The sequence below is a fragment of the Lonchura striata genome, chromosome 5, assembly GCF_050655825.1.
Source record: "Lonchura striata isolate lonStrDom1 chromosome 5, ASM5065582v1, whole genome shotgun sequence".
Classification (NCBI taxonomy): Eukaryota; Metazoa; Chordata; class Aves; order Passeriformes; family Estrildidae; genus Lonchura; species Lonchura striata.
This window is the reverse complement of record NC_140707.1, coordinates 41,805,464-41,832,926: the sequence shown is the minus strand read 5'-3', so window position 1 is coordinate 41,832,926 and position 27,463 is coordinate 41,805,464. Positions and strand designations below refer to the sequence as shown.

At 36.4% G+C, this 27,463-nt stretch overlaps 1 protein-coding gene across 5 annotated transcripts in view; it reads left to right on the top strand.

Annotated features, from left to right (window-relative positions):
• The window catches only part of EIF2AK4 (eukaryotic translation initiation factor 2 alpha kinase 4), a 37,560-nt gene that overhangs the window by 721 nt on the left and 9,376 nt on the right, over positions 1 to 27,463 (top strand). For 4 of the 5 annotated variants that reach the window (XR_002466241.3, XM_021539252.3, XM_085580353.1 and 1 more), the window contains exons 2-32: positions 1,102 to 1,217; positions 2,332 to 2,434; positions 4,985 to 5,158; positions 5,980 to 6,060; positions 6,503 to 6,651; positions 6,925 to 7,040; positions 7,693 to 7,850; positions 8,276 to 8,811; positions 9,175 to 9,284; positions 9,814 to 9,971; positions 10,314 to 10,726; positions 11,471 to 11,540; positions 12,691 to 12,774; positions 13,941 to 14,063; positions 14,494 to 14,598; positions 14,836 to 14,893; positions 15,627 to 15,706; positions 17,430 to 17,531; positions 18,115 to 18,165; positions 19,176 to 19,412; positions 20,009 to 20,084; positions 21,532 to 21,653; positions 22,028 to 22,077; positions 22,168 to 22,336; positions 22,821 to 22,937; positions 23,355 to 23,420; positions 23,934 to 24,104; positions 24,689 to 24,823; positions 24,925 to 25,032; positions 25,759 to 25,887; positions 27,224 to 27,310. Coding sequence is in view for 4 of the 5 variants with exons in the window: in XM_021539252.3 (XP_021394927.3) it covers positions 1,102 to 1,217; positions 2,332 to 2,434; positions 4,985 to 5,158; positions 5,980 to 6,060; positions 6,503 to 6,651; positions 6,925 to 7,040; positions 7,693 to 7,850; positions 8,276 to 8,811; positions 9,175 to 9,284; positions 9,814 to 9,971; positions 10,314 to 10,726; positions 11,471 to 11,540; positions 12,691 to 12,774; positions 13,941 to 14,063; positions 14,494 to 14,598; positions 14,836 to 14,893; positions 15,627 to 15,706; positions 17,430 to 17,531; positions 18,115 to 18,165; positions 19,176 to 19,412; positions 20,009 to 20,084; positions 21,532 to 21,653; positions 22,028 to 22,077; positions 22,168 to 22,336; positions 22,821 to 22,937; positions 23,355 to 23,420; positions 23,934 to 24,104; positions 24,689 to 24,823; positions 24,925 to 25,032; positions 25,759 to 25,887; positions 27,224 to 27,310 (4,254 nt within the window). In the remaining variant the exon portion in view is untranslated. The remainder of the gene's footprint in view (positions 1 to 1,101; positions 1,218 to 2,331; positions 2,435 to 4,984; positions 5,159 to 5,979; positions 6,061 to 6,502; positions 6,652 to 6,924; positions 7,041 to 7,692; positions 7,851 to 8,275; positions 8,812 to 9,174; positions 9,285 to 9,813; positions 9,972 to 10,313; positions 10,727 to 11,470; positions 11,541 to 12,690; positions 12,775 to 13,940; positions 14,064 to 14,493; positions 14,599 to 14,835; positions 14,894 to 15,626; positions 15,707 to 17,429; positions 17,532 to 18,114; positions 18,166 to 19,175; positions 19,413 to 20,008; positions 20,085 to 21,531; positions 21,654 to 22,027; positions 22,078 to 22,167; positions 22,337 to 22,820; positions 22,938 to 23,354; positions 23,421 to 23,933; positions 24,105 to 24,688; positions 24,824 to 24,924; positions 25,033 to 25,758; positions 25,888 to 27,223; positions 27,311 to 27,463) is intronic. The other variant, XM_021539253.3, reaches the window with a different exon arrangement.

Here is a 27,463-nt window from a genome sequence, read left to right as displayed (position 1 = left end):
GGGTCCCCATCAAATTGATATTTCCTTTCCAACTGTGTCCATGATACTGTTTTCCTGTATCTGGAGATAATGGTCACTATTCTGTTCCACAGGTTCACTTTTACTGTTGTTTCCTTTTGCATTCTTGCATCTTGAATGTCTATAAGATATCCTCTGCTTTCTTTTGTGTCAGAGACTTGAAGTTAAATATTTTGCAGCAACTTATGACTTTTTTCTCTTTTTTTGAAGTTTGGTAAGAATACTTAAGTAATTTGTTGGGTTTCCAGAAATATTCACTCTGTATTGAAGGTCATATCTGATACCCTCTTCACCTGACATGATCTCCTCCTTGCTGGAAAAGCAAAGGGGACAGTTACCATCTGTTTCTGTATTTGTTATTACATGTAGTCTTACTTCACTCCCTGTTTTTCATGTTGCTGAGGGCTGGGTTGTTTTGTTGCTTGTTTTTAAACCTAATTGAAAAGAAAAAGTTGGGAATACTTATATGGGCGTATTTTACTTTATTCTGATTTTGAGTAGGTAATTTGAGCAGGGAAGGGATGGGAAAGGCAATGCTTGTTAAAATTCTGGTTTATGGCAAAACACAAAATACAACTACAAAAAAAAAATACTGTCCATTTGTTTGACTGTGTAAGGTGTAGATCAGTGTGACATTATGGTCTGCTGCCATGTCAGAAAGTAAAATAATGCCTGGGTTAGTAATCTAAACACAAATGAAAAATGCTGTTGTTATAATGAATGCTTTAATTTGTGATATAAATAACCTGTGTTAAGTTTATTTATTTTTTTCTACTGTTGTCTTAACAGTAAGCAGAATACAAAAGTTTTATTATAGAACCTAATTTTTGCTCAGTCTGAATTATCTTTCTAATGGCTGTAACTACGCTTATCTGAAGGCTTTGTAAAAATATACTGGATATACCATGATAGTCAGTGGACCAGGCCACACCTATTAAGCAATGTCAACATATTAATGTATTTTTTCAATGGTTTGGATGGTCTAAGCTGTATTCTACTATAATATAGATTGAGAGCTGTGTGATTTTATTAAAGCAAAACCAAACAACCCTTTTCAATCAGAAGTTTTGGTTTGTGTTTTAGGTACGACAACCTCCTGAAATTAATTTAGTTCTGCGTCCTCAGGGATTGACCGGTGCTAATGAAGTATATGCCAAAGTTGACCTGTGGGTCAAGTGTCCACATACCTACCCTGATACGTAAGTGAATGTTAAATTATAACCTTTTTTCTCTGCTTTCTGTAGCAAAGTGTAAGTTGAAAAGACATGTAGTTTTATTCATCACTTAGTCTTGCTTTCTACATGTCAATATTTATTAAGCCTGGGGTATTTTATAATATGCAACCCTAAACTTTGGCACCTGAATTGGATTTAGTCTTTTTGTGCAATGGAGAATAATAGGGATCAGTGTGTCAGTGCAGAAGTGCAGCCCCAGTTTGTAGCTTGGCGGTACATGACCACAGGTGTACCTGCCACTGTCTTAGTGCCCTTGTTAAACTTTGTGAACTCCTGACTCTTTCACCTGAGACAGACTGAATCTCCTTTCTATTTAAAGCCATCTGTTGGATTAGCTTTTGGAAGAATTCTGCATAGAGAGTGTAGGAGTTGCAGGTGACCAGCCTACCCCAGCATTTTGTGTTGGCAAGTGATTTTTGTGTTAAGTGTTGCTCTGTGTGCTGTTTTGTTTAGTCCTTATTCCACTGATAGTCCAAAACATAACTCCCTTCCATTTGTCCATCCATTTGTGCTGTGGCATGAGTGCTGTAGAAGGGAAATGCTATTCCTTATTAAGTGATAGCTCAGTTATACTCTATAACAAGGATGTAACAGCTACTCATTTTTTTGTTTTAGTTTAAAACAACACACCTACATTTTCCTTGTTTATTTTAAATATAGCTGATATTTATTTATTGCATTTGTTTCTTAGGTTTTGTGTTATCTATATAGTGGTGATAAATAAATTTTAAACATCTAAATGTTGTCTTAGTAATGTTGTAAATGACTTGTTCAATAAGTTAATGGTTAAGAGCAGGAATTATTAAGTCTGTAGTGTTTCTTTGGTAGTTCTGCTGATAAGTGTTAACAAGAAATAATTGGCAACTGGAAAATTTGATGATTGGGAATATAATACCGTATTTCTGACTTTATCTTGTATATGTAATATTTATATTCTGCTTATTTGAGCATTGACTAATTGCCAAGTAGCTGTGAATACCATTCCTTTTCCCTCACACAGTTTTTATCAACAATCTGTTACTTTTTGCACTCAATTTTCCCAATGAGGATTTTTTTATGTTTTGTTGCTGTCCCACAGAGTTCCTGAAATACAACTAAAAAATTCAAAAGGCTTGTCAAATGAGAAAATAAATGAACTAAAATCCAGGCTAGCTGAATTAGCAAAACAGCGCTGTGGAGAGGTAAGAGCGTTTCACTTCCTTGAGAAATATACTCTGGATCTAAATAGTTCTAAAGGTGTATGGTATAATATGGTGGAAAACATCCACATTGTAAGTGTAAGCTGCATTGCTTTTAAGGAAGGAGGAACTGTCTTTCCTAGGAATATTTCTAATTAATGAAAGTTCAAACTATGGATGCTCCCACAATCCAGTGCAAGTATAAATACTGCAAGCTTTATTCCTGTTTAAAGGTTCACATTATTAGGTTTAAAGGTTCTGAGTTATTTAGCAGTATAAAAAACAATGTTGACTGTAAAACTGAGAACTTTCTGCACTTTTCAGATTAATTTGAGTAGCATAAGAGGCCATATCTGTTTAAGCAAACAGTGGTTACATGGGGAGTTTTTCCATGTGATCTTGTTCACCTAACATTGAACTGAAGGGCAAAAAGCATTTGTTCTAACACCAGCTCAACACTTCGTAGTACAGTCACTCCATGCCACTGTGCCTTTTTTTTTTTTCTGTTTTTAGAAGTAGGGATGCTTGAGTTTTCCTGGAACTGGGTAAAAAGGGAAAGATCGAGAAACATGGGAAGCTTAGGCCTTTTTAGGTCCCTTTATTTTAAGGGATTTTATACATCCTTGGCTATGTTTAGTATTAACAATACTTTTCTGTTGTTGTTGAGGTTTGAAACGATTCAAAGAATTACAAACAACGAATTCTTGGTCAAAGCAGGGGTTTTGGTGTGTTTCTTATTACTATTTGGAAATATTGCAAGTGAACACATTTTAATAGCTCCATTTGTCTTTTTAAAAGTGAGTATTACACAGTTGTGGATATTATAATATGCTGAAGTGGAGTAGTATTTTGCTTTCAGTTTCCCAAGCCTGTTTAGCAAGAGCTGTCTGTCATTCACTCCTGGCACATCAAGCCTTTTTTCCATTTGAATACTATACTTGTAATTTGATTGCCATTTTTTTCTGCAGATACTTAAAAATAATTGTTTTTAGCCAGATATGTACTGTTCCATAACCAAGAATTTCCTCAAATTTTTCAGTAGCTCTGGAAATTAGCAGTTTAATGAAGCATTCTGGAATTTAGACGGTGGGGTTTGTTGTTTGCTGTTTGTTTTTTTTGTAATGACAGTGCTGTGGACAATTCATAGGAAGTACAAGTAACTCTAAGTAACTACAAAACCATGCAATATGTACTTGGTCTGCTCACAAATGACCACAAGAATTATTAGCCTGTAGGGCTTCCAAGTCCCAGTTTGACTTCTGTTCTCATTGAAAGGACCTAAAAATATGTCATAAATTTTCCTAATGCTGATTTTCCAAAGAGTTGATTTTCTACACATTGCTCCAGCAATGTGTAGATGAGGTTGAGTTACGTGTATGGTACACATTTTGTATCAATGGCATATGCAGTGCTATCCTGAAGTACTTTTATCTGCAGCAAAAAGGAAGATAACTTTTCTCTCTACCTTGGCAGGTATTCCTTATTAAATTGTATTCTGTGATATAGAAAGTTTGACAATACCTCAACCACCTGTTGAAACTGAACAGCAAACTGTCAATATTGAGTTTTCTCTTGTCTTTGGTGGGTTTTTTTAATACATACGTTGTACAATGATTGCCTTGCCTTCTGAACAGTAACTTGGGAAAGATATTCTAGTTGCACGTGTCAGATTTATGCATGTGGTGCTGTTCTTTCTATTTTGAATTGCCTCCTGGCTTCATTTGTACTTTCAAGCAGCGGATTCAGTGTTTAAGAATCTTCTAAATGTCACCCTGTTACAGGCAGATGATACAGTTTAATTTGGCTGACATGCAAATCCTGCTCAGTGGTGCTGCTGAACTGCACCTTTATCCTGTATTATTATTTAATTTTAGAGCTAAAATGGTCTCTTAGCACTGTGGATTGCTTACATTAATAAGGGGATGCTACTAGGCTGCTGAAAGCTTAAGCCCTGACAGGTCAATAGATCATCAATAGTTTAAGTAAACAGTAATTGAAAATTTATTCCAAGATGGCAAATCATGTAGCAGAGTTTTCAGTGCAGTTCTTATTATAGTAGTTGTGGCTATATGAATATGGAATGCTTTATGTGACTTTACAGTTCTAACAAGGAGACTACTAGAGGAAGGATTTGATTTCTGGTTAGCAGTGAAATAATAACTATTTCATAGTAGTAGGTACAGTAATAGGTTAATGCAAAGGATTTGTTCTGTTGTAGCTCATATGTCATAAACCCATATCTGTGGGAGTAGAAAGATTATGCCTAAAAGAAGATGACAAAACTGTTTTTAAATTTCACTTTTCTGTTAGAAAAATAAGATGGCTTAGGTTGTCTGTCTTCCAGTAATTTTTGCTATCTTTGCTACTGTGGTCAGGGATTTTTCCCTGTTACAATTTATTAATAAATAGTTCTGACAAAAAATAGAGAAATATGATGAATTTTCCCTGATACATAACAAAATTGACAAAAATGCTTCTGCAGTGTTGCTTTTTGAGGTGGATAGCATTTAGCTATCACTTGACTGCATTTCATTTGTACTTATTTTCTTTCAGGTGATGATATTTGAACTTGCCGACCATGTACAGTCATTTCTCAGTGAGTATAATAAACCACCTTCCAAGTCTTTTCATGAAGAAATGCTAAAAAATCATCAGAAAGAACAGGAACGATTGGCTCAGGAGGAATTGCGTAAGGCACAAGAAGTTAAGAGAAGAGAGGAGCAGGAGGTAAGAGAAATCAAAGTATGAATAACCATATATTCTTAAAATAACGTAATCATGATTTTAAAATCACTCTGCATAAAGATGAGTTTTAGTGAATTATTAACTTGTCAGACCTGCCAGTATGAGTTGATCAATATGTATTGTATGAATATCTGCTGCTGTAATTGTAATATATAAATGATGCAGTTTTAACCCAGGAAAATATTTATGCCTGAAACAAACCTAAATGTTGATTCCTAATCCTATAAAAATCCTTTATCAAGAGGATCTTATACAAAAGTGTAAGCAAATGTACATATTAAGTGCATTCTGTGGTAAACTAAAACATGTTAGCCAGGCAGGTAATCATACGTTCTTTCACTCTGTGACAGGCATCTCTAGAGAGCAACAAATTTAATCTAAAGAGATGTCATACCACCAATACCCTTCAATAGAAATGAGGGGATTAATCAAAGTCTCACAGGGGCTAGTAGTGTGAAGTCTCCACACTGTGGGGAATATGGATAGAATAGCTCTGGTTTTTAAAAGATCATTTGGATTTATCTCTTTGTCTTTTTTTTTGTGTGTGTGAAACTTTATTGTTTGGTCTGGCAGTAGAAGTAATTTACAATTCCATTCTCCTTTATTATACAATTTATGCTGTTAACTTCCTCAGGAGAGCTAATTTGACTTCTTGTTTTTTTATTCTTGTGACATCCTCTAAGTGTTCTTTCAACACTTTAAAAAAATCAACATCATAATTTCTTTACTTTTAAATCAGGGTAAGATTTTAGCAGTTGCATTGCATGTACTGTTGTGTTTCTAATAACTGAAATTTATTTCAGCAACGTGAAATCCTTAATGAGATTCAGAGAAGGGAGGAAGAGAAAAGGGAAGAAAGAAAAAAGAAAGAAATTGCCAAACAGGTATTCTTTCTAAGCAGGTGTGCAAAAAAATATTGCAGTAAGTTCTTCCCAGTACTATAAGAGTACTTGTAAAAATTTGAAATATTATTTTCTTATTCAAGGCTTCTAGTATATCTAAATTAAAATGGGTTCTTGATTATTTCTGGGGTTTATTTCTGGAATGTACTAGCATCTTGAGTTTACTATGGTGGATATTTTCAAACAGACATAGAAAAAAACTTGTCTATAATGTTTCCAGTTCCTTTGCATTCTTGCCATGGACAGTGCCAAAATGTACTTTCTGAAATCTCAGCACTTTTTCTTTGACCTCATGTGTACATTTATTATGAAAACATATTTATTCTGTAATCTGCATGACTTCATAGAATAATAACTAAGTACTAGCATATTTTGATGATAGGAGTGGCTTCTGTACTTTTTTGGTGTTTTTTCTGATTTATAGGAACGTTTGGAAATAGCTGCTCTGACAAATCAAGAAGATTCTCACAGGAGAGATACTGCAGGACATAGAGCTGCTTCACGCTTAAATGGGAGCTGTTTGGAGCATGGAGTGAATAATAAACACCGACCAAATTCAGCTGGACGTTCAAAGTATGTCAGTTTGCATTTGGATTTTTTTTAGATTTATTTACTTACTTGCTTATTTATTTATTTTGTTGCAAACATTAGATTACAAAGTGAAATTTGAAGGCAAGATAATAGTATGCCATGTTGTTGACCTGTTCATTTTAGTCTCTTCCCTGCCACCTTCCCCCCTTACCTTCATTTGTCATGGTTTAACGAAGCTATGTGCTGTGGATAACTTGGGAACTTTCCAGATTTTAAGGTTTGTATTCAGAGAAAAATGTTCTCTTCACATTGCAGACGAGAACGCCAGCTTTCTGTTAGTAATAATGAAGAGTCCCCTGGAAATCACAAAGTTTTGAACTTCAGCACAAGTGGTGCTGGACAGCTTACTGTTCATAAAGGAAAATGTCTAGGTAAGCAAATTTACAGTTTGCACTTGGTATGTTGGGGTTTGGGATGGTTTCAGTAATATGTGAAACCACTGATAAGCTCAGGGTTAGGAAGTGGATGCTTACTCTCCTTCCATTGTTGTTGATGGCAATGGCATAAAACCAGCAGGTTTAGCAAAAACATTAATACAGGATGTGACAGAAAACTGAGCTGGAAGACCTCCATGGAGTGCCCACATGGACAGACCATCAGATGTTTTCATTGTTTGTTGTCAACATAGCACTTCCTCAGTGGATGTTTGAAAGTCTCTTGAGAAAGGAAGGTTTTATTATTTTGCAGTTTGAGAGTGAACAGTTGTGTTACTGTGTGTAGAACTTGTCATTTGCTAAGCAGGAAAGTTGTTAATTTATTAAAACTTGAAATTCTTGAAAATGTGCAGTAGTTTTTTGGCAACGTGTGATTGTTTTCATTTGAGAACTGTTACATAGCATTCAGTCTCATCAAACCTGATAGTTTCCATACTTACTATATAGATACATGTCTAGTTGTAAGTAGGTTTATGTTTCTGACTTCAGAAAACAGGCTTACTGGTATTTAGCATTTGCAGGAGCTTTTGTCAAATCCTTAGAAACAATAGAAGCCATGTTTTCTTCTCTTCTCTCCCTTTGTGTATAGGCAAAGATGAACAGCTTGGTAAATCTGTCTACAATGCCTTGGAAATTCACAGTGGAGACTTTGTTCTAATATATGAGTGGGTTCTGCACTGGCAAAAAAAGATGGGAAGGTTTCTTACAACTCAAGAAATAGAAAAGATTGAGAAGTCTAAGAAACAGGTAATGCCTGTATTTTGCATTTGGCTTAATAAAGATTAGGTACGGTTCAGTGCTTTTCTTTAGGCTGCTAGTTTATATTAACCCTAAGAGGGTAGTAATGAATTTGAAAATGCTAATCTTAGAGTATCTAAGCATGAAAGAAAATGAGTGTGTTGGGGCATTCAGGAGTTCCTTTACAGTAATATGAATGCAAGAAAGCATGTTTGCAAGTATGCATAAATAAAATATTGAAATTCGGAAGAAAGAACGAATCAATCTTACCTGTTAAAATCAAGGCTGTACTTTCTTGAGTGCATAATACTTCCGTTTTAGAAAAGTATGAGGATGTCATATATTTTATAAGTATTTTGTTTGTGTTACGGGTTTTATTAGTTGTGTGTCCCAAGCTGTGACAAAATCCATGTTATGTTGTGTTTCTCTACCAGCTTCAGGGAGCAGAAACAGAGTTCAACTCACTGGTGAAGCTAAGTCACCCAAACATAGTACATTACAAATGTATGAACCTCAAAGAACAGGACAACTCAGTTGTGGTGGATATTTTAGTGGAGCACATAAGTGGTTGCAGCCTTTCTACATACTTGCACAAAGAGACTCCAGTTCCAGTTGAGCAGTTGCGCCATTATGCGATCCAAATCTTGTCAGCTCTCGACTACTTGCACAATAACTCAGTAGTGCACAAGGTCCTTTGTGCTTCCAGTGTCCTGGTAGATGCTGAAGGAAACATCAAGGTCACAGACTACAGCATTTCCAAGCGCTTAGCTGACATCTGCAAAGCTGATGTTTTTGAGCAAACCAAGGTTCGTTTTAGTGAGGATGGTCTTCCCAACAAACCTGGAAAAAAAGGAGATGTATGGCGTCTGGGCTTGCTGCTGCTTTCGCTCAGCCAGGGCCAAGTAACCAAGGAATTCCCAGTTGCTGTGCCTACCAATTTACCTGCTGACTTTCAAGACTTTCTAGAAAAGTATGTTTGTCACATTCCTGTATATTTTTGTCTTTGATTTTCCTTTTTTTTTTTTTTTTTTTTTTTTAAGATTTTAACAGTTTTTTAAAGAATATATAGGTCTTCCTGTGTTGCTAGCTCTAGTTTTTATAGAAGAGGTTGGTCTCATGGCTCAGGCTGCTAATCTGGGATTTGGGAGAGCAGATTTAGTGCTCTCTTTGTCTCTGCTTTGCCACCAACTGTATATCACTGTGATAAGCCATTTAGTCTGTCTTTGCTTCCAATTCCCATCTAAATGATGGAGGTAATAATTTCTTAAAGATAATAAGAACTCTTCTAACATTTATGTCAGACATTAAATAGTTCTCTCTCGTTTGCTAACAGGTGTGTTTGCTTGGAAGATAAAGAAAGATGGACTCCTCAGCAGTTACTACAACATAGTTTTATAAACATTCCACGAATAAAAATACCTGTAGCTGAAGAAAATCTAGATGGTAAGGAACTTGGTTCTTGCTGTATTCTGCTAAGTAAGTGGAATGCCTGCAGTAAGAAAAACTGAGCTGTGGTACAGCTTTAGAAGGCTGCACAAGTGTGTTACATGAACTGACTTAAAAGTTGGTGTGATCTTTAACTTCTCTGTGCAAGACTAGCTGGGGTGGATTGACTACTGTTTTTTCTTCTGTAGAAACAGCTCATGCTTTAAAGAAACCTGTAAACTCATCCACCTCCTGCATGGTGTAAATACAGATTTAACTTTGTCCTTGAAAAATGGTCTTCCAATGAAACTTTTCCTTCTTACATTCTTGTTAAAATCATTCCTTTGTCCAGTATAATTCATGTTAGTAATTAAAACCAGTATTAATATTTGTGCTTGTACTAGAACTTTACACAGCAGAGCACTTCTGTATTTTAGGTTTTAGTTCACTTGAAATTATTTAGGCTTAGTCTCCTTGCTCCTTACTTGACAGTCCCTAGTGCCTTACCCCCATATCACCAGTGATGGTAACTTTGTCTTAATTGCAGATTCAGCAGGTATAGATTGCATGGAGACAGTTGTACCCAGCAGTCAGATATCCAGTGCTTCATTCTTCACAGAAACACAGAGACAATTTTCACGATACTACAATGAATTTGAAGAGCTGAAATTACTTGGTAAAGGGGCTTTTGGAGCAGTCATCAAGGTATGGCATAAAAATTGGCTCCTCTGTGGAAACCTTTCTGGGGATATGTTTGCTTTCTCTGAAGCAGAACAATATATTTTATATTTGCATGGTTTTATTTGCTGTCTGCTAGTGTTGTGCCTGTGTTGAGGTTTTTATCTGGAATTGAATAGTCTGAAAAGTTTATTGCAAGAGGTTGCTGACAGACTGGGGAGAAGCCTGTCAGTATTGGGAACCTTGCATTTGAACTGTAGTCATTTTCTAGGTGAAAGGAAGACTTCCTGTTTTGTGAAATTATTCTTCTGGCTCTGCTTCATAAGGCATTTGTAAGTATTTGACTTTGAATTAATTTGAATTTTGCAGGTGAGAAATAAGCTTGATGGTTGCTATTATGCTGTGAAACGTATTCGCATAAACCCTACCAGCAAGCAATTTCGGAGGATTAAGGGGGAAGTGACGTTACTTTCCCGCTTGAACCATGAGAATATTGTGAGGTATTACAATGCTTGGATAGAAAAACAGGAAATTCCTGTTCCCAGTGTGTCAACATGTGAAACAACTGATGAGAGGAGAATGCCCCCCAAAGCCGGTCTCTTCATCCCTTCTGCTGAGGAGACAAATGATGTGGAAACTAATGCTCCTCCTCCGTGTTTGACAAGTTCAGTGGAGTGGAGTACTTCATGTGAAAGATCCTCCAGCAACAAATTCAGTGGAGCTGATCAGGAGTCCAGTGATGATGACGATGATGGTGATGGCGTGTTCTCGCATTCAATTTTGTAAGTAGGCTTCAGTACTGGCACTATAGGGAGTGTGAGCAGAGTTAATTTTTCCAAATTTGTGTCCTATCATCCTTGTTTCTTTTGTCAGAAGTATTCACTGCATTTTTATTCTGTCCCCTTGTTCAAAACCAGTGTATTTGCCAGCAGTCAGATAGCCAGGAAGAGGAAATTTTCTAGCTAAGAATTGTCAATCTGTGTGGAAAATTTTTTTGTGTAGCTTCTTGAAGCTGCTTATTTGTGCCAGAAAGCGTGACTGCTTACCTTATGTTTGATTGTCTTTTCCAGCCTTGAGAATGATATTTTTCAAGATTTGTAATATTTCTGTTATTCTTTATTTAAAAACTTTAAACTTGCCCTTTTTTGTTTTGGTTTTTATTAGTGTATTCCATACCTTCCTCTGTGTGTGGTTCAGTTCTCCCACTCACAGTGATTTTTTTGTAAAGCAAGAAGTAAGTAAACTTATCTCAGTTTTGCTTATTGGATATAGCAATTATATTTTACTGATGGCAAATATATACATTCCTTTTTAGAACTGGACTGTCAAAGGAAGTGTTTCTTTGTAAGCAGAATGCATTCTGGGTATTGTTTTGTTTTGCTTTTTTGTTTAAAGCCTATAGAAAGTCTTCAGCAAAAGCTTAGATTGTTTTTTTTCCCCCAAAAATAATTGCCAAATTTTTTAGTAAATATTTCTTGGTATGCAGAACTTTCAAGATTTTTTTTTCTTTCTGTGTCTTTAAACAGGCCAACCACAGATTCTGAAAGCGAAATAATTTTTGAAAATGAAGATGAAAATAGTAAAGGTCATTCTCCAGTAAGTGTAAAGATAAAGTTAGTGAAAATGAAAATACAGTAAAATATTCTTTGACAAGTGAACAGGTCAGTTGAGAAGTTTTATTTCACTTCTGCTGTAATTACAGAAACATAACTGTACATGTCTGCTAGAGAAGTGTTGTGCCATTGTGAGCTGCGTCCCATAGAAATCAGTCTGATGCAGCTAATCTGTATTCTGTTTCCTAAAGTGTTTATTGAGCTAAATATGAGGGTTTTTCTTGTCATGACCCAGGCTATTGCAAGTTTAACACTTCAATGTGTTTATGATTTAACAGTTAGCCATATAGATTACATGGTCTTGCACCTCTCAAAGTTGAAGTTCTGTTCTGCCTCTAGATGATTTTAACCAATATATGTGTTCAGGTGCCACTTTTTAAAGCAGACAAAATACATACTGCTAGCAGTCTGAAAGAGGGGGGAAGGCATTATAATGACTAACGTTTTAGGTGATTTTAAGATGGTGTCACAGCACCTGCTGTGGACAGTAAGTGCACTGTATCCCTAGAAAGCTAATGCACTCTTCTGCAGCATCTACAGTATGTCATTGCCAAACCTGATGATCTTTAAAATGCTTTTATTTAAAGCTGCATCTCCTTCCTTTTTGTTATAAAGTACATTGTCATGAAAAAAATCCCAGTATACAATTTAATAATATGCATTCTTTTCTTATTATTTACATACATGCACACACACACACACATATATATATACACCATACCAAAATTGTTGCTTGAGGGTGGGGATTGCATTATTTATCAAGCAAGCTTTCTATATTCTAGTTTCGGATCTTATCTTTTTCTCTTTTTTTAATGTTGATGCAGCTTGAGATTAGGATTCATCCAGTTCTTCCAGAATTCTTTTCCTTTAGTGTCTAATGATAGGAAAATGCTACTCATTTTTAGTTGGAGAGTTAGTCACACCTAGTGTGACTAGTTTATTCTCTAGTTTGTTTCAATGCAGTGGTTACATTACAAAAATGCCATTGTATTATTTTGCTATTTTTCAAACATTTCCATAGAAGCTGAGTTCTCATCAACGTATTCTAGCCATTAAAAAAAATAATATGTGTAATAAAAATCTCTGCACATCTTCCTGTTGCTAACTGTTCTGTTACTTTCATTGTGATAAAGAATGAAGAAGGCAATGGAAAGGATAGCCATGGAGGCGAGGGCAGGACACCAGTCATTCAGACAGTGCATTATCTGTACATTCAGGTACAAATATGCTCCTGTGTTCACATAAAAGGATACTGTTTATTTCAACCTGCAGAGACTAATTGCTGATTTTCATAAGAAAAGTAATGACCTTTAAAAACAAACAAGTAAGTTCAGTGCTGTTTTTGCATTAGACTGGTTTTCTGAAAGCTTGGCTGGTGGAAGGCACTGTGCAGTGCACATGGTTTGTTACGCCTTCCAAGGCTCTATATGTGTGCCTGGAGAGAACAAAGTTTTGTAGTGCCATAGTGCGGAATGGGATAACTGGTGTTGCTCATGTAAGGTAAAAGCTGGCAAATCCTGATCTAACCATAGAACAACCAACCAGCCAACCTTTGAGTCTATGGCTTTCAAAGCATTCTTTTGCGTTGTGAATATCCATCCCAATCCTCAACCCTGTTGTTGGTGTTCCTCAGTTTGGTTGTTAATTGGTGTTAATTCCCAGTGTGGAGTTGAAGTCTACCATGCTAAATTCCAGAGGGGAAGGTCTTTCACAGATGTGAAAACTTCCTCATTCTCTTCAAAAGTGCATTGTGTATGTACTTTATTTTAATAGGAGTCAATAATCTGTAAAGCCGTTGTATAACTCTAACAGTAGGCACGCAAACTCTTGCAGCGTTGCAGCTTTAGGCTATTCTACTGATACCTCCTTTGTGTTAGGAGTTAGTCAACTTCTCCCAGAAACTATTTATAGCTGTATATCTTAGCTAACTATTCTATGGTGCTTTGCGATTTTTTATACTTTGCTTAATCCTAGATCTTGTCTGGAAGGAAGTTACAAGTAGATGGAATTAGACTTCAATGAGCTTGTTTGTATGTATTGTGTATATTCATAATAAAAGCCGCTAAGACACCAAGTGCAATAAAGCCAGAGATTCTTTGTGGTTTGGCTTTATCACATATTATGGCTTGACTGGTTTCACTTTGTTGTTAATGTTTATGGTAGAGAATATGCTACTCTGCAGGCTCATACCATTGTCCCAGAAGTTAATGCATGTTTGTAGCTAAAAGACAGCTCTCAGGAGAATTCCAAATAGCTGATTTTTTTTGTGATACTATTTGCTCCAGAGCCCAAGCAGTAATATGTGTACAGATACAAGTTTCTGATAGTGTCTTAACAAAACTGTTTGTTCTTCCCTCTGTCCCCTGTGTATGTACAACTGAAGATGGAGTATTGTGAAAAGAGCACATTAAGGGACACTATTGATCAAGGATTATATGAAGATACCAGTCGGCTTTGGAGGCTTTTCCGAGAAATTTTGGATGGGTTAGCTTACATCCATGAAAAGGTTAGTAAATAGGAGTTATGACCTGTACATAATATCTGTGTTATGCCTCTTTCTTCATTTTGGGGCATGCATTAGCAAGTTTCCTCTCTTTGCCCTCTCCATTATTAGTCTGTTCTTGGGGTTTATTATATTTTATCACGAACATGAATTTTATAATGAACCACTTCAGATTTTACCCATTAGTCATAAAAATTTGACCATCTTTTAAAAACATTCTGTTAGGTATCTGGTAGCACTGAAAATTGTTTCTGGCTTCTGGGCTACAAAACGATAGTCTGTCTTCAAGACTTATCTTCAGTAACTTAGTAGGTCTCCCACTGTATAAAAAGTATGTAATACGATTTTCCAGTCCATTATAAGGACTTCTATTTTGAATAATGTTTATCCTTTAATATTCTGTGGGTCTTTTTTTATTCTCTTCCTGTAACAGGGAATGATCCACAGAGACTTGAAACCTGTGAACATTTTTTTAGATTCAGATGATCATGTGAAAATCGGTGATTTTGGTTTAGCTACAGATTATCCAGCAAATGCGGTAAGTACATCTTAAAGTGAATGAAAAAACTCTTCAATTTGGTGATGTAATTACTTGAGGGGAAAAAACAACCGTAAGTTAAGTGACCACAATGTTTATATATTGAAAATGCTATACACTTCTTTTAAATTTCTAAAGTTCTAGAATCAAACCATGCACTGCCAGCCCAAGTGGCAAGAACAGCCAACAGAAGTATTTCATGTGTCATTTACAACATGACTGTTTTGCTGGTTTCAGGTGGTCTCTAAACAAGAAGAAAATCTCTCAGATGGTTCTGCTGTGTCTGACCCATCAGGTTAGTTTACATTGCAACTTGTTATAAATTAGCATTTAGCATATAAATTAGAATTTAGCATATAAAGCAAGCATTTATACTCTGTGATCTTGTATACACTGTTAGAATTTCCATTGGTCCTTTGAAAATAAAACTTCACTTTATTAAGGCCAGGGGTGGGACCATCCCCCCCAGCTACAAAGTTGGGTAGCTTTGTTATAATCTGTCAGTTTTGCCTCTTATCTAAGAATTAATTAGCTTCCTCTGCTAGACTTCTGCCACAGATCAGTGTTTTCCTCATGGTGAGGAATATAGAGAGCCTGTATATCTGTTCCATCTGCACTTGTGTTCCCCTTGCCTATATAGGACAATTTCAAGACTTCAGTGTCCTTGGTTGAATTGGTTTGAATTGGTTTGAATTTTGCTAGAATCTGAATATGGTGTTTTGAGGGAACTTTAGTGCATGGTATTTTTAAAAACAAATGTAAAGCAGTGAGATTTAGTTGTAACATTTGTGAGCTGGCCTACTACAAATCTGTGAAGCAATAGATAAGTTTAGTAACTAGATAGACACGGATACTTGACATGTGAGGGTAAGAACTGTCTGTCAAAGTATTCTCAGCTGGGTCTCTCTCAGTAAGGACTGCACCCCCCACCTATAAGAAAGAGAACATGATTGAGTTTGTTCTCGACATGGATGCTGCATTTCTCTCCCACTTTCTTGACAGTGGTGCTCTCATCTTTTTCCACATAGGTAACTTGACAGGGATGGTTGGCACCGCGCTGTACGTCAGCCCAGAGGTCCAAGGCAGCACTAAATCTACCTACAATCAGGTATGATTGGAGTAGACTTAATGAAAAGGCAGCATGGAGTCTAAGATGTACCACGTGTGATTTGGGTTGCTCCTCCTTGACATTCAGTGTGGAACAGCATGTCATTGACTCCTGTGCCAATCAGGGGAAATAAACATTCCTTCTGGAGGAAACCAAGGATACAAGGATGTGGGCAAGTCAATTTTTCTGCCTGTGCTTGATCATGAGTAGATGGAAGCAACTTCAAGTTGAAAGCACATAATCACAGGCATTATAACTGAATAGAATAGAAATCTTACAGTCTTTAGTTAAGGTAATATAGTGTATACTGCTGTTCTGGATTTCTGTAATTGTAGGGGGATAAGCGTGTATTTTTTCCATCCAAGAGAATCCTGTTTATATGCAGAGACAAACTGAATTTCGAAGCAAGGAAATGTTTTCAAAGTGGGAGTCATAGAATTATAGAATGGTTCAGGTTGAAAGGGACACCAAAACTTACCCAGTTCTGACACCCTGCCATGGGCAGGGACACCTTCCACTAGACCAGGTTGCTTCAAGCCCCATCTGACCTCGCCTTAACCACTTCCAGAAATGGGGCATCCACAGCTTCTCTGGGCAACCTGTTCCACCCTCACAGTAAAGACTTTTTTCCTAATATTCAGTCTAAACCTATCCTCTTTCATTTCAAAGCCATTATCCCTTGGCTTATCACTGAGTGGCCTTGTAAAAAGTCCCTCTCTCTGGCATTCTTGTAGTCCCCTTGAGGTACTGAAATGCTGATCAAAGGTCTCCATGGAGCCTTCTCTCCAGGCTAAACAATTCCAACTCTCTCAGCCTTTCCTTGTGCAAGGGGTGCTCCATTCCTTTAATCATCTTTGTGGCCCTCCTTTGGACTTGCTCCATTGACTTGTTCTAGCACATCTATGTTCCCCTTATGTAGGGGGCCCCAGAGCTGGATTCAGCATTCCAGGTGGGATATCATGAGAGTGGAGTAGATTAGGATAATCACCTCCTTAAACTTGTTGATCACACTGCTTTTGATGTAGCACAGGATGTTTGACTTTCTGGGCTGTGGCTGCACTGACTGATCATATTGAGAGTCTTGTCAGCCAACATCCCCAGGTTCTTCTCTTGGCTGCTCTCAATCCATTCTCTGCTCAGCCTGTATTTGTGCTTGGAATTGCCCCAACATATGTGCAGGACCTTGCACTTGACCTTGTTGAACTTCATGAGGTTCACACAGACCCACCTCTCCAGCCTGTCAACATCCCTTTTGATGGCATTCCTTCCTTCCAATGTATCAACTGCACCACACAGCTCAGTGTCACCAGCAGACTTGCTGAGGCTGCTCTGTCCCACTGTCCATGTCACCAACAAAGATGTTCAACAGCACCAGTCCCAGTACCAACCCCTGAGGAACGTCCACTCCTCAGTTTGGTGTTAAGCTGCTGCCCACAATTCAAGTGCAACCCTCATTTATGTCAGAGCAGTGCTGTGATGACAGAAGGCTTTAAAGTTTACCAAATCTCAATGGATTGTGTCTTCTAACAAAAAATCTTTAAAAACAAATAATAATAAAAACACACAAAAAAGACACAGGGAAAAAAAAACTACCTTCTCTCCAGCTTTAATATACTCTTACATTTAACCTAAGCGTTTGTTGGTTTTTCTTTCCCTCTGCTATTTTTATCTTCAGAGAGTGGATAGGTACTACATAGAAGTTTTCGGTTTTTTTCTTCCTTAGAAAGTGGACCTGTTCAGCCTAGGTATAATATTCTTTGAAATGTGTTACCATCCTATGAATACTGCATCAGAAAGGATCTTTGTTCTTGGTCAGCTAAGGCTGGTAAGTACACAGCTATGAAACATACTAATTCTATGCATCAACTAGTTTGTTAAGCAAAAAGGATGCAAAAGATGCCAAAAAATGTTGCCATAGGGAGTGTTTAAAAACAAGGTTTGTAAAATGTATCATGGAAAGTGAAGAATACAATTGGAGCTGGTACACTGACATTCTTTTAATGCACTGTGGATTCTAATGGTATTGCCATCAGTCTGTGTTCTGTCTGTGAAATAAATTTTTACATGTCAGATAAAGTAATAATCTCTTTAGTATACCTAGGTTTAGGCCTGGTAGGCCTTTCTCGGGAATCAGGTGGTATTTGTAGTTGGTAAATGCTTGTGATTATGGATTGTACTTTTGTTGTGCAAAACAACATCAAAGCATTCTTCCTTTTAGCTCCTCAAATAAATGTAATTTGCCATGTGGGGGGTTGGTTTGTTTGTTTGGGTTTTTTTTTTTTATTTATTTTTTCATGGGCAATGGAAATGCTTCATTTCTCTGTTTAATACATAGAACTTAAAAATAGGACTAATCTGAGCAATCTGGACTGCTTATTAAAATTCAAATGTGGATTTTCTTTTGTTAGCCTGCGATTATATTTCCTAACGACTTTGATGAAGTCAAGCATGCAAAGCAGGTAATTGTGAAGATATTTTAACTATTAGGTATTCCATCTCAGAAAGCATTGATTATAATTTTTGCCCTCTAATTTCCCACTTAATTCCCCACCTAGTGTTCTCTGCCAAGTTCTTTATACATGATATTAGAACAAAGTAAGGAAATAAAGCCTCAAAAGAATACTCTAAGTTGACATGGAAATATATTTACCCACAAAATTCTCAGAGCACAGTCACGAACAAATTGAGAGTTCACTGGCACATCTTTTAAGCTCTGAGGGACAATTTTGACTTTTTGTGCTCAGAGAAATGGCAGGTCAATTTGTTTAACTTTTTACTTAGACTTTTTGAAAGAAACATATGTCACACAACAGAAAGAGATGTGAAAGCTCAATTGGCTGCTCCAAGCTTGACAGAGCTGCCAAGAGCTGTTTTGGGGGCCTCCATGGCAGAGTAATGAAATGATAAAGAGCAGTGTGATCTTTTCTGGACCATCTAGGCGGCTTTGTCCTTGTGCTAATCAACTCTTTTGTTGACCATTTTTTTAACTTTTAATGTGTTAATGCTTGTAAAACAGCAGTCTGCATGTTACTAGTACCATAAAACACTTCCATCTTGTGCATATTGTTGAAATATCCCAGGAAGATTCCCCCTACTCTAACACTTGTGCCTCTCGAATATTTGATTTCATGCATGCAATTCTACTTTTTCTCTTAACTTTGTTGATGAAGAGATGCCAGAGCTAGGATACCATGGAATAACAAAGGATGAGGATACTACATACTTTCTAATCCCAGGAGGCACATTTATAATAATTTCTGTGGTTAGTAAATTTTTTCAGATGATAATAAAAGATACTCATAATTTACTAAGCAAATAATGTCCATCCCAAAGATTCAGACTCTGCTGTTTTTTTTCCCCTGTAGAGTCTCACAGTTTGTTATTGAATTGATATGACTACCAAGTTTGTTTTAAATACTGTTAACTTACAAAATGTTTCTAATCTGTAAAATTTGGATTTAATTTGTAGAGATTGGTTATTACATGGCTCCTGAACCATGATCCTGCAGCACGACCAACAGCTGTGGAGCTGTTAAAAAGTGAACATCTTCCACCACCCCAAATGGAAGAGTCTGAACTGCATGAAGTCCTCCACCATACCTTGGCAAATGTGGATGGCAAGGCCTACCGGACTATGATGAGTCAGATATTTGCACAGCGTATATCTCCAGCAATAGACTATACTTATGACAGTGATATGCTGAAGGTTTGTAGGTGTTCAGGGGATGTGTGGGTTTGGCTTTTCCTGTGTTGAATTTTATAAAAATATGCTCATATGGGTAAACCTGTAGCATTTCTGGGTGAATTGCATCATCTCGAGATTCACCTTCACTTTGGTTCCCATTTAAAACTACAGCCTGCTGTGTGGGTTTCAATAGCCACTTCCCATTTGAGCCTTAAATTCATTCTTCAGTGAAGAAAACAGCCGTGTTTGATTGTAGCAGCTAAAGCTTTGAGCTTCTGTCCAGATGATAACTTTGCTCTTAATTCCTGTCAAAGTAATGGTTGACTGGTTGTCAGCAGGAATTGTTGCCCTGGATGTTTTTTTCCTCTTTCTAGTTGATGTGATTTTTCTTAGTTCATCAGCTCTTGAATCTTTCTAAAGCTAAAGAAATTCAAGGTAACACAGTGCAATAATGCTTTGTATAGCTGTGGTTATTTTTGTTATGTAATCATTGCAGTTTTTTGTAGTGGGATGAGATAGCAGAATGTTTATTGCCTGTATTACATGGAATGATTGCCTACATGGAGTGTTCATCACACGTGAATTATATATCTACTTTTTATTTGTGATGGTTTCAGGGTAGTTTTTCTATTTGGGCAGCCAAGATACAGCAGCATGTATGTGACATTGTCAGCCGGATATTTAAAAGACACGGTGGGTGTGTTTACAAAAGTCATTAATTTCCTTTTTTGTGACTGAATGGATTTAAAAGAATGGAATGGATTTACTGCTATAAGATAAATCAGAAAACATGTTTGGTAGTTGATCATTTGAGGTTCTTATGATGTTTTCTTCTGTTATTTTGTCATTCCAGTAATAGCTACTAACATCAAATCTGGATGATTTACATTTTCTACGGGGAAAAAAAAAAGTGAAAATCTTAATTATATTTTTGAATGTACATGGTTGTTCTGATAAATCTGTATGAGGTTTTAGAGGCACAGACTGTTACACAAAATCTGATATAAATATAAGGGTAGCTCTGTAGTGGGAGATCAGGCATCCATGTAGCACAGTAACCTCTCTTTGAACAGCCAGAATGGGAAGAGCATAATGGAGAGATAGAAACAAAGCAAGTGTGTACTGGTACTTCCAGTGATGTGTTCTTGGAAATGCTTTGCTATTCAGGAACTTCCTGAGCCAAAGCAAATGCCATGATATTTAATATTCTTTCATTTTCCTTTCCAGGAATCTGTCCAGTCATTAATAATAGTATTCACTTAAAATTATTTTTTGAGAAGGAAATTTATGCAGCCACTGTCACACTTGAAATGTTATAAATTGTGTCATGTTGCAGGTGTTCATGATACTATTTTATATAAAAATACTGCATTTTGAAATAGAAACTTTGCATTTTCCAAGTAAATCATAATCTAATTAAGCATGATCAAAATTTGGCAATACAAAAGAGCGAGAAGCTGAGAAATACAAAGTCAAGGATGGGTTTACCCTGCTCCTTAAAGCTTGACAGATTTGGGAAAGTGTCAGCATTTTAGCAACTGAAATGTTTTCATCCTGAAATATTTTGGATTTTTATCTATAATGGCTAGAATAATTTCTTTCTATCTGTGGCACTTTTTTTTAAATTTAAAAGTTAATGTTGAGTTAAAAATGTAGCCAGGAAATAAAAGGTATTAATGAGGTTTTAAAATGAAACACAAACACTTCTAGTCTGTTTTTGAGACAGAGGATGCAATATGTCGGAACAAAATTTGTTCTATATGGAAATGTCTCTAGACCAAAGCAGAACTTGGCTACTGGTAACTGCAGAGTTTCTCATCTGTTTCATATGCCTGCTTTTGTGAAAGGTGATGTTTAAAGAGGGGGAGGGCAAGGTAAAGATTCTGCTGGGCTGTGGAATTGGCAGTTCTCCCTTCTCTGGCCTCCCTGCTGAGCCCAAGAAGCATGCAGCATTAGGCATAAAACAAAATTTGACATTCTTTCTTTAAATATGGAGGAGGAAAGTCTATTAAGAACATGTAATGTAATTTTTTAACTTACGGATTGATGTAATTATGCCCTGCAAGGATGTTCATGAACTTGTAAAAAGCAGGTGTTACTTCTGAAATGAAAGATAATAGTGTTTTCTGGTTTTGTGCAGGAGCCATCAAGCTGCATACTCCACTGCTGATGCCCAGAAATAAAAAACTATATGAACATAATGAAGCTTCCTATTTCATGGATCACAGTGGGATGCTGGTAATGCTTCCTTACGACCTCAGAGTAAGTAGTATCATCTCTGCAGGCAAAGCTTCAAAGGGTATGGAGGGTGCTGTGGTAGAATTTGGTTTAGGCTTACACTTCTTTTGACTGCTGTCTTGTTCTCCTGAGTTCTGTACTCCTCCTCTTGATAGCTGGAGCCCTGACCACATTTTGAAGAAACAGCGTTTGTTTGTTTTAACATAGGTGAAAATAATATTTTTATTTAAAACTTGCAGCAAGGATGGTTAGATTAATATGACTTGGCTATGTCAGGTGTTTTAGGCATTATATTACACTTGGGGAGAGTACAGGTGTAACTACACAGTCATCTCTAGTTGCAGAGCTCAGTCAGACCAACTGTTTTGTTTCAACAATTTTCATGTATTGTTTTTCAGATTCCTTTTGCAAGATTTGTAGCTAGAAATAACATAACAAACTTGAAAAGGTAAGATATGTAGAGGTGATACTTTGCACTGATACTGTGCTTTGACAGTGACTTCTAAAGAGGCTGATTCATTCTTCAATGTTTTTTTAGATACTGTATAGAGCGAGTTTTCAGACCTCGGAAATTAGACCGCTGTCATCCCAAAGAGCTCCTAGAATGTGCATTTGACATCATTACATCTACTGGGAATAGCTTTTTGCCTATAGCAGAAACAATTTATGCGATTTCAGAAATCATTCAAGAGTTTTCAGTGCTACAGGTAGATTCTCTAATCAGCCCCTTTCCTCTCTTTTCCACCCAAAATTTTAATTTAACTAAATATTTCGTTTGATGTGTTGTAAAAGGATACTTCCTTTAACCAGCACAGAACTATTTTCACATTTAATCTATAGTCACTTATAGAACAGTCATAAAAAATGTCTTTCCTAAGTAAACTTAAAATGAAGCGTAGGTTTATGTGCAAAGGAAATAAATGAATTCTTTATAATACCATTGAAATAATGTCTTTTTTCTGTCAGACAAGTGATTACTGTAGAATGGGACAAGACTTGCCGTTTAGTTAGAGATGAAAGGTAAGATAGTGAAAGAAGAGGTTTGCAGTTAATTTTGAGCTATTATTATTAAATGCTTAGGAAGCATCTTTGTTTTGTGGGAGTTGTGTTTTTTTTAAGAAAACAGAATGCAAGTAAAACTTGTCTTTTTCATTCTTCATTTTTTTTTTTTTTTAATTTGTGCTTTGCTAGGAAAGAAATTACAGTATTTATCTGAACCACACTGCCTTACTGAAAGCTATACTTTTGCACTGTGGGATACCAGAGGACAAACTCAATCAAGTCTACATCATTCTCTATGATGCTGTGGTAAGGCATTAGTTATTAACCTAACCTCTGTAATCATGTCTGTATTCTATTTTGTGCAGCTATGTTTAAAAATGACTAACAGCCCATTTCCAGCATAAGCAGGATTATACTCTTGATACATAAAAAGGCTGGCTATCTTTGGGCTGTAAATGTAGATTACTTACTTTTTTATTACTTCTGGATTGGGATGCTTAAGATGATTCTTTCATGTGTATTTATGAGAATTATTCACCTGTATAATCAAGAACTGACAGGCTAGTTGTTAAAAACATTTTAAAAATTAAATTTAAAATGTATTTTAATATCAGTTTGGTCTTTTCTACTTTATAAGCTCAGAATATAGTTGAAATTAATTTGAATAATTACAATAATGCATTAAACACAACCAAATATTGTTTTAATCTGTTTTTCTTGTAGACTGAAAAGCTAACTAAAAGAGAAGTAGAAGCCAAGTTCTGTAATCTTTCTCTCACACCAGCTAGTGTAAGTGATTTTAATTCAGTGCTAATTTTCCTGTAATTGGTCATAAGTCAGTAATATTTTATTTCCTTTGTAATTTAATCAGAGTAAGAAAAATAACCTGTTACATGTGCTGTTCAAATAGGTCAGTCCCTTTGCAAATGGTCTAACTTTGTTCTCTGTTCTCTCTGGAAGTCAGTATTGCAGCTTGTTCTTTAAACATGTGGCAACTAATAAAGGTAAATAGAATACTGTGGAGAGGTGTTTAATGAAACTGAGAGAAACTTTTAAAAAAACGTCTCTGCAAATGTTGAATGTGCATAGAGCTGAAGTCAACTTCTGGGTAGTCTGAGACTTGTGTCTGCCTGTTCTTTTCCTCAACTCCACTAGTGAAAACAGCCTGCTACAAAGCAAACAAACAAGGCAGAGGTTTTACTCCCATAAATATAAAGTCCAGATATATTTTTTTTACATGGGACCTGTTAGGAACATTGTCTGTTGCTATATATGCTTATAATTTTATATTTTTGTTTTTAGCTTTCTCGACTCTATAAATTCATTGAGCAGAAGGGAGAAGCAAGTAATGTATTTCCATTTCTAAACACAATGATAAAACAAAAGCCGAGTGTCACTCAGCTGTTGAAGCATGGTATGAAGGATTTAGAGGAAATCATTGGTCTGTTAAAGCAACTGGGAATAAAGCTTCAGGTTTGTAAAATGCTCTGCTAATAAATTAATGGAATTACAAGGCTGCTGTGCATTGTAATATGCCAGGAAATAAAGATATTTTACAGTAGCAAAAGTACATACAAGTGTCTTTTGATGGCAGATAATACTGAATTGATACTTCCTTTTTTTTCCCCCCTTTTTTTTTGCTTTATTAAAGATGCATTTAAAAAATAAGAACTCTTCAGTCAGAAGTCTCTGGCTTAACTTCTATCTAATGACACTCAGACTTTTTTCCTTTCTCCAGCCAAGACTGAAGGTATTACTTAAAGCATAAAAGAAGGGGTTTAATAATTTTTGAAACAAACAGTAAATATTTTAAAAATACAGAAATCTAATGACTACTAAAGGCCTCCACCTTGCTTGAAGCTTGCTGTTTGGGTTTTGTTCTACAGGTTTCTTGAGATGCTGTAAGATTAAAGCACCTTTAATTTCCTTATTTTTCACTGTATTTTAAAGTTTTGGAGATAAGGAATGTTTCCATATGTCCTCCTTATGTGAAAACAGTGTTTTAAATTCATGCTGCAAAGAGGAAATTAATTATATATGTCATTTTTATTTTACAGATCTCTATAAATCTGGGACTAGTTTACAAAATACAGCAGCACAATGGTATTATCTTTCAGTTTATAGCATACATCAAAAGAAGACAAAGAACTGTGCCTGAAATTCTTGCTGCAGGAGGCAGATACGATCATCTGGTATGTGTTCATCTCTGCTAGTAAATACTGATTTATTTTTTTTTAACCCATTTTGCCAAGATAACTAACTGGTCTTCCATTCTGTTTTATCTTGTCTTGAGATTCCACAGTTTAGAGGACCACAGACAGTAGGAGCAGTTCCTTCAGCTGTTGGAGTCAGCATAGCTATAGATAAAATAACTGCTGCTGTTTCCAGTGTGGAGGATTCTGTAAGTCTTTTTGGGAAGTGGGGAATTTGTTTACTTCTGACAGTTCAATGATTTAATTGTAGCTAGAGATGGACAAAAAATGAGATGTACAGATGTGTTCCAAATACCATAATGAGATAGAAGGCAGTCATCAAGATGAACTGTTTTATTTTGTGTTTCTTTACATATAACTATTTATTAAATGAGAATTAATGGAAGACAGGATCTTCAGGCTTACACCATTTTATTTTCAATTTAAATGGGATGTTTTTCTCAGCCTGTATATTCTTTCAGATGGAAGAGTACAACTGTAGGTATTTAGTTTTATTTTTCCTTCTCCCTTTATCAAAGTACAGGAGAAGGAAAGAAGCCTTAAGAATATTGACTATTTTGTACAGTATCACACATCTTCACTTAGTTGTGAAATGTCTATTTTATGCTCTGTTCTCTATAAGAATAAATTAACATTGCCAAGGAGAGTGGGAAGGAAAGAACAGAGTAGGCAGGGATACTTGGCAAGCTGAGTCTGTGGAGGTGCTTTACATCAAAGAGTGAGCTTCAGACAGACTTAGATGGATTGTAGCTCTCAAAAGAAGTGTATCTAATCCCTTTTTTTGTTTTTTAGCTTGATGCATTTTGACAAATGTTGGCATATTTGTCCACCTTTGTTATTTTAAGTACCTTATGAAGCGGGGGAAAAGTTATCTTGTGACTAATATTATCTCCTTGATTTTACTTTCCTTTCAGGTTTCTGTCAGCTCATGTGACCTGCTGGTTGTAAGTGTTGGTCAGATGTCAATGGGTAGAGCTATCAACATTGTTCAGAAATTCTGGACTGCAGGAATTCCAGCTGAAATAATGTATGACTGGTCCCAGGTAGAATTTTTATCTCCATGTGTTAACTATATTATTGTTCTCCAAGATTATTGCAGACTGAAACCATACTTTTTTGGGGTATTTTTCTGTTTTATATATTTTTATATTATTTTTCTGTTTTATGGAGGTGGAGATTCATAATACCAAGCATGTAGGGTGCTCTTCAGATATAGCAATGTCAAGAAAATCTCTCACTGGCTTTGCAGTATTCTTCCAGAGTATTTAAAAGTGTGAGGAAGGAGACCTTCTATTAATAAATGTAATACTTAATAGGGGGTACATCAAGAACAGTAGTAGCAACTTTTAAATAGCCAGATGGCTAAAGGCACTCATGTACAGAGGGAATATTGACATTATTGTAGTGTTAGAAGTACAGTTCAGCAAACTGAGCTACTAGACGGGTCCCCATGTAGTCCTTGAAGAGATGTGTATACGAAGGGAAAACAGAATGGCAAGCTGAGCTGTGCCCTTTTATGTCCAGTTGAAAGCAAACAGAGCTGTAGCCAACAATACCTGGAGTGTAGTGAGCTACACGACAACACTGAAGTCCCTTTTATAGGTAGTGGCACTTACTGAAGGATTATGAGTCTGCTTCAGCTTCAGGTTTCCCAGTTCATGACTAACAAGAGACTCTGCAGGTGCCCATTGCACATCATGTGCTGCAGGGCAGGAAGTTTTGAGTTAATTCAATTCATTGTCTGACTCTTTTGTAATTTTTTGCCATAACACTTCCAACAGTTTCAATCCCTTGGGACTGAAAAAAGTGCAGATTATATACTTTTCCTATGATCATCTAGGCTGGAGTTTCTTGGTTTGGGGTTGTTTGTTTTTATTCATGAGGAATGAAGATTTGGCTAGTTCTTACCTCTATCTAATGCTGTGCTGCAACCCAGTGCTGAGTAAGTCAGCACAGCCTTTGTTTTACAGGAACCCAGCTGGAGTCAGCTTTTGTGGCAGACCCACAGCCATGCAGGACTGCAAACTGCAGGCAGCAGGGTGGTGGCTGTCTGCCTGATGTTACACTGCACATTTTTACAGTTACTGGGACTCTGCACTTCTAGGTGTAGGTAGCCCTTCTATGTGGGCTGCAGGGCCTAGGCATTCTCTCTATCAAAGCATAGACTTTGATTTCAATTTTAGCAAGCATTGGTGGATAAAGATATGCATAATGAAGTTTCACCTGCTCAAGTTGTTAATAAAGCTTTTCTCTCTCTGAAGCTGTGTGACTGTTGTATATCAAGTTACTTTAATAAAGACAAGAGACTGATTACTTAATTGGTCATTTTATAAGCTGTTAAATTAATGTCTCATTCTCCTTTTTTTGTTCACACTTTAGTCCCAGGAAGAACTACAGGAATACTGCAGATGCTCTGGGATTACATATGTGGCTCTGGTGTCAGAGAAAGAAGGAAGTCATGTGAAGGTAAGCATGGGACCAGGGGATGGCGTTTCAGATTTGCACTCTGTTCTTCTACTTTTTTTAAGTTCATTATTAATACAATATAAATTATACTTTAAGTAAGTGGTGTTGAGGTAAATACAGTTTTGTTGTTAAGTCATAAAAATGTTATTCTGA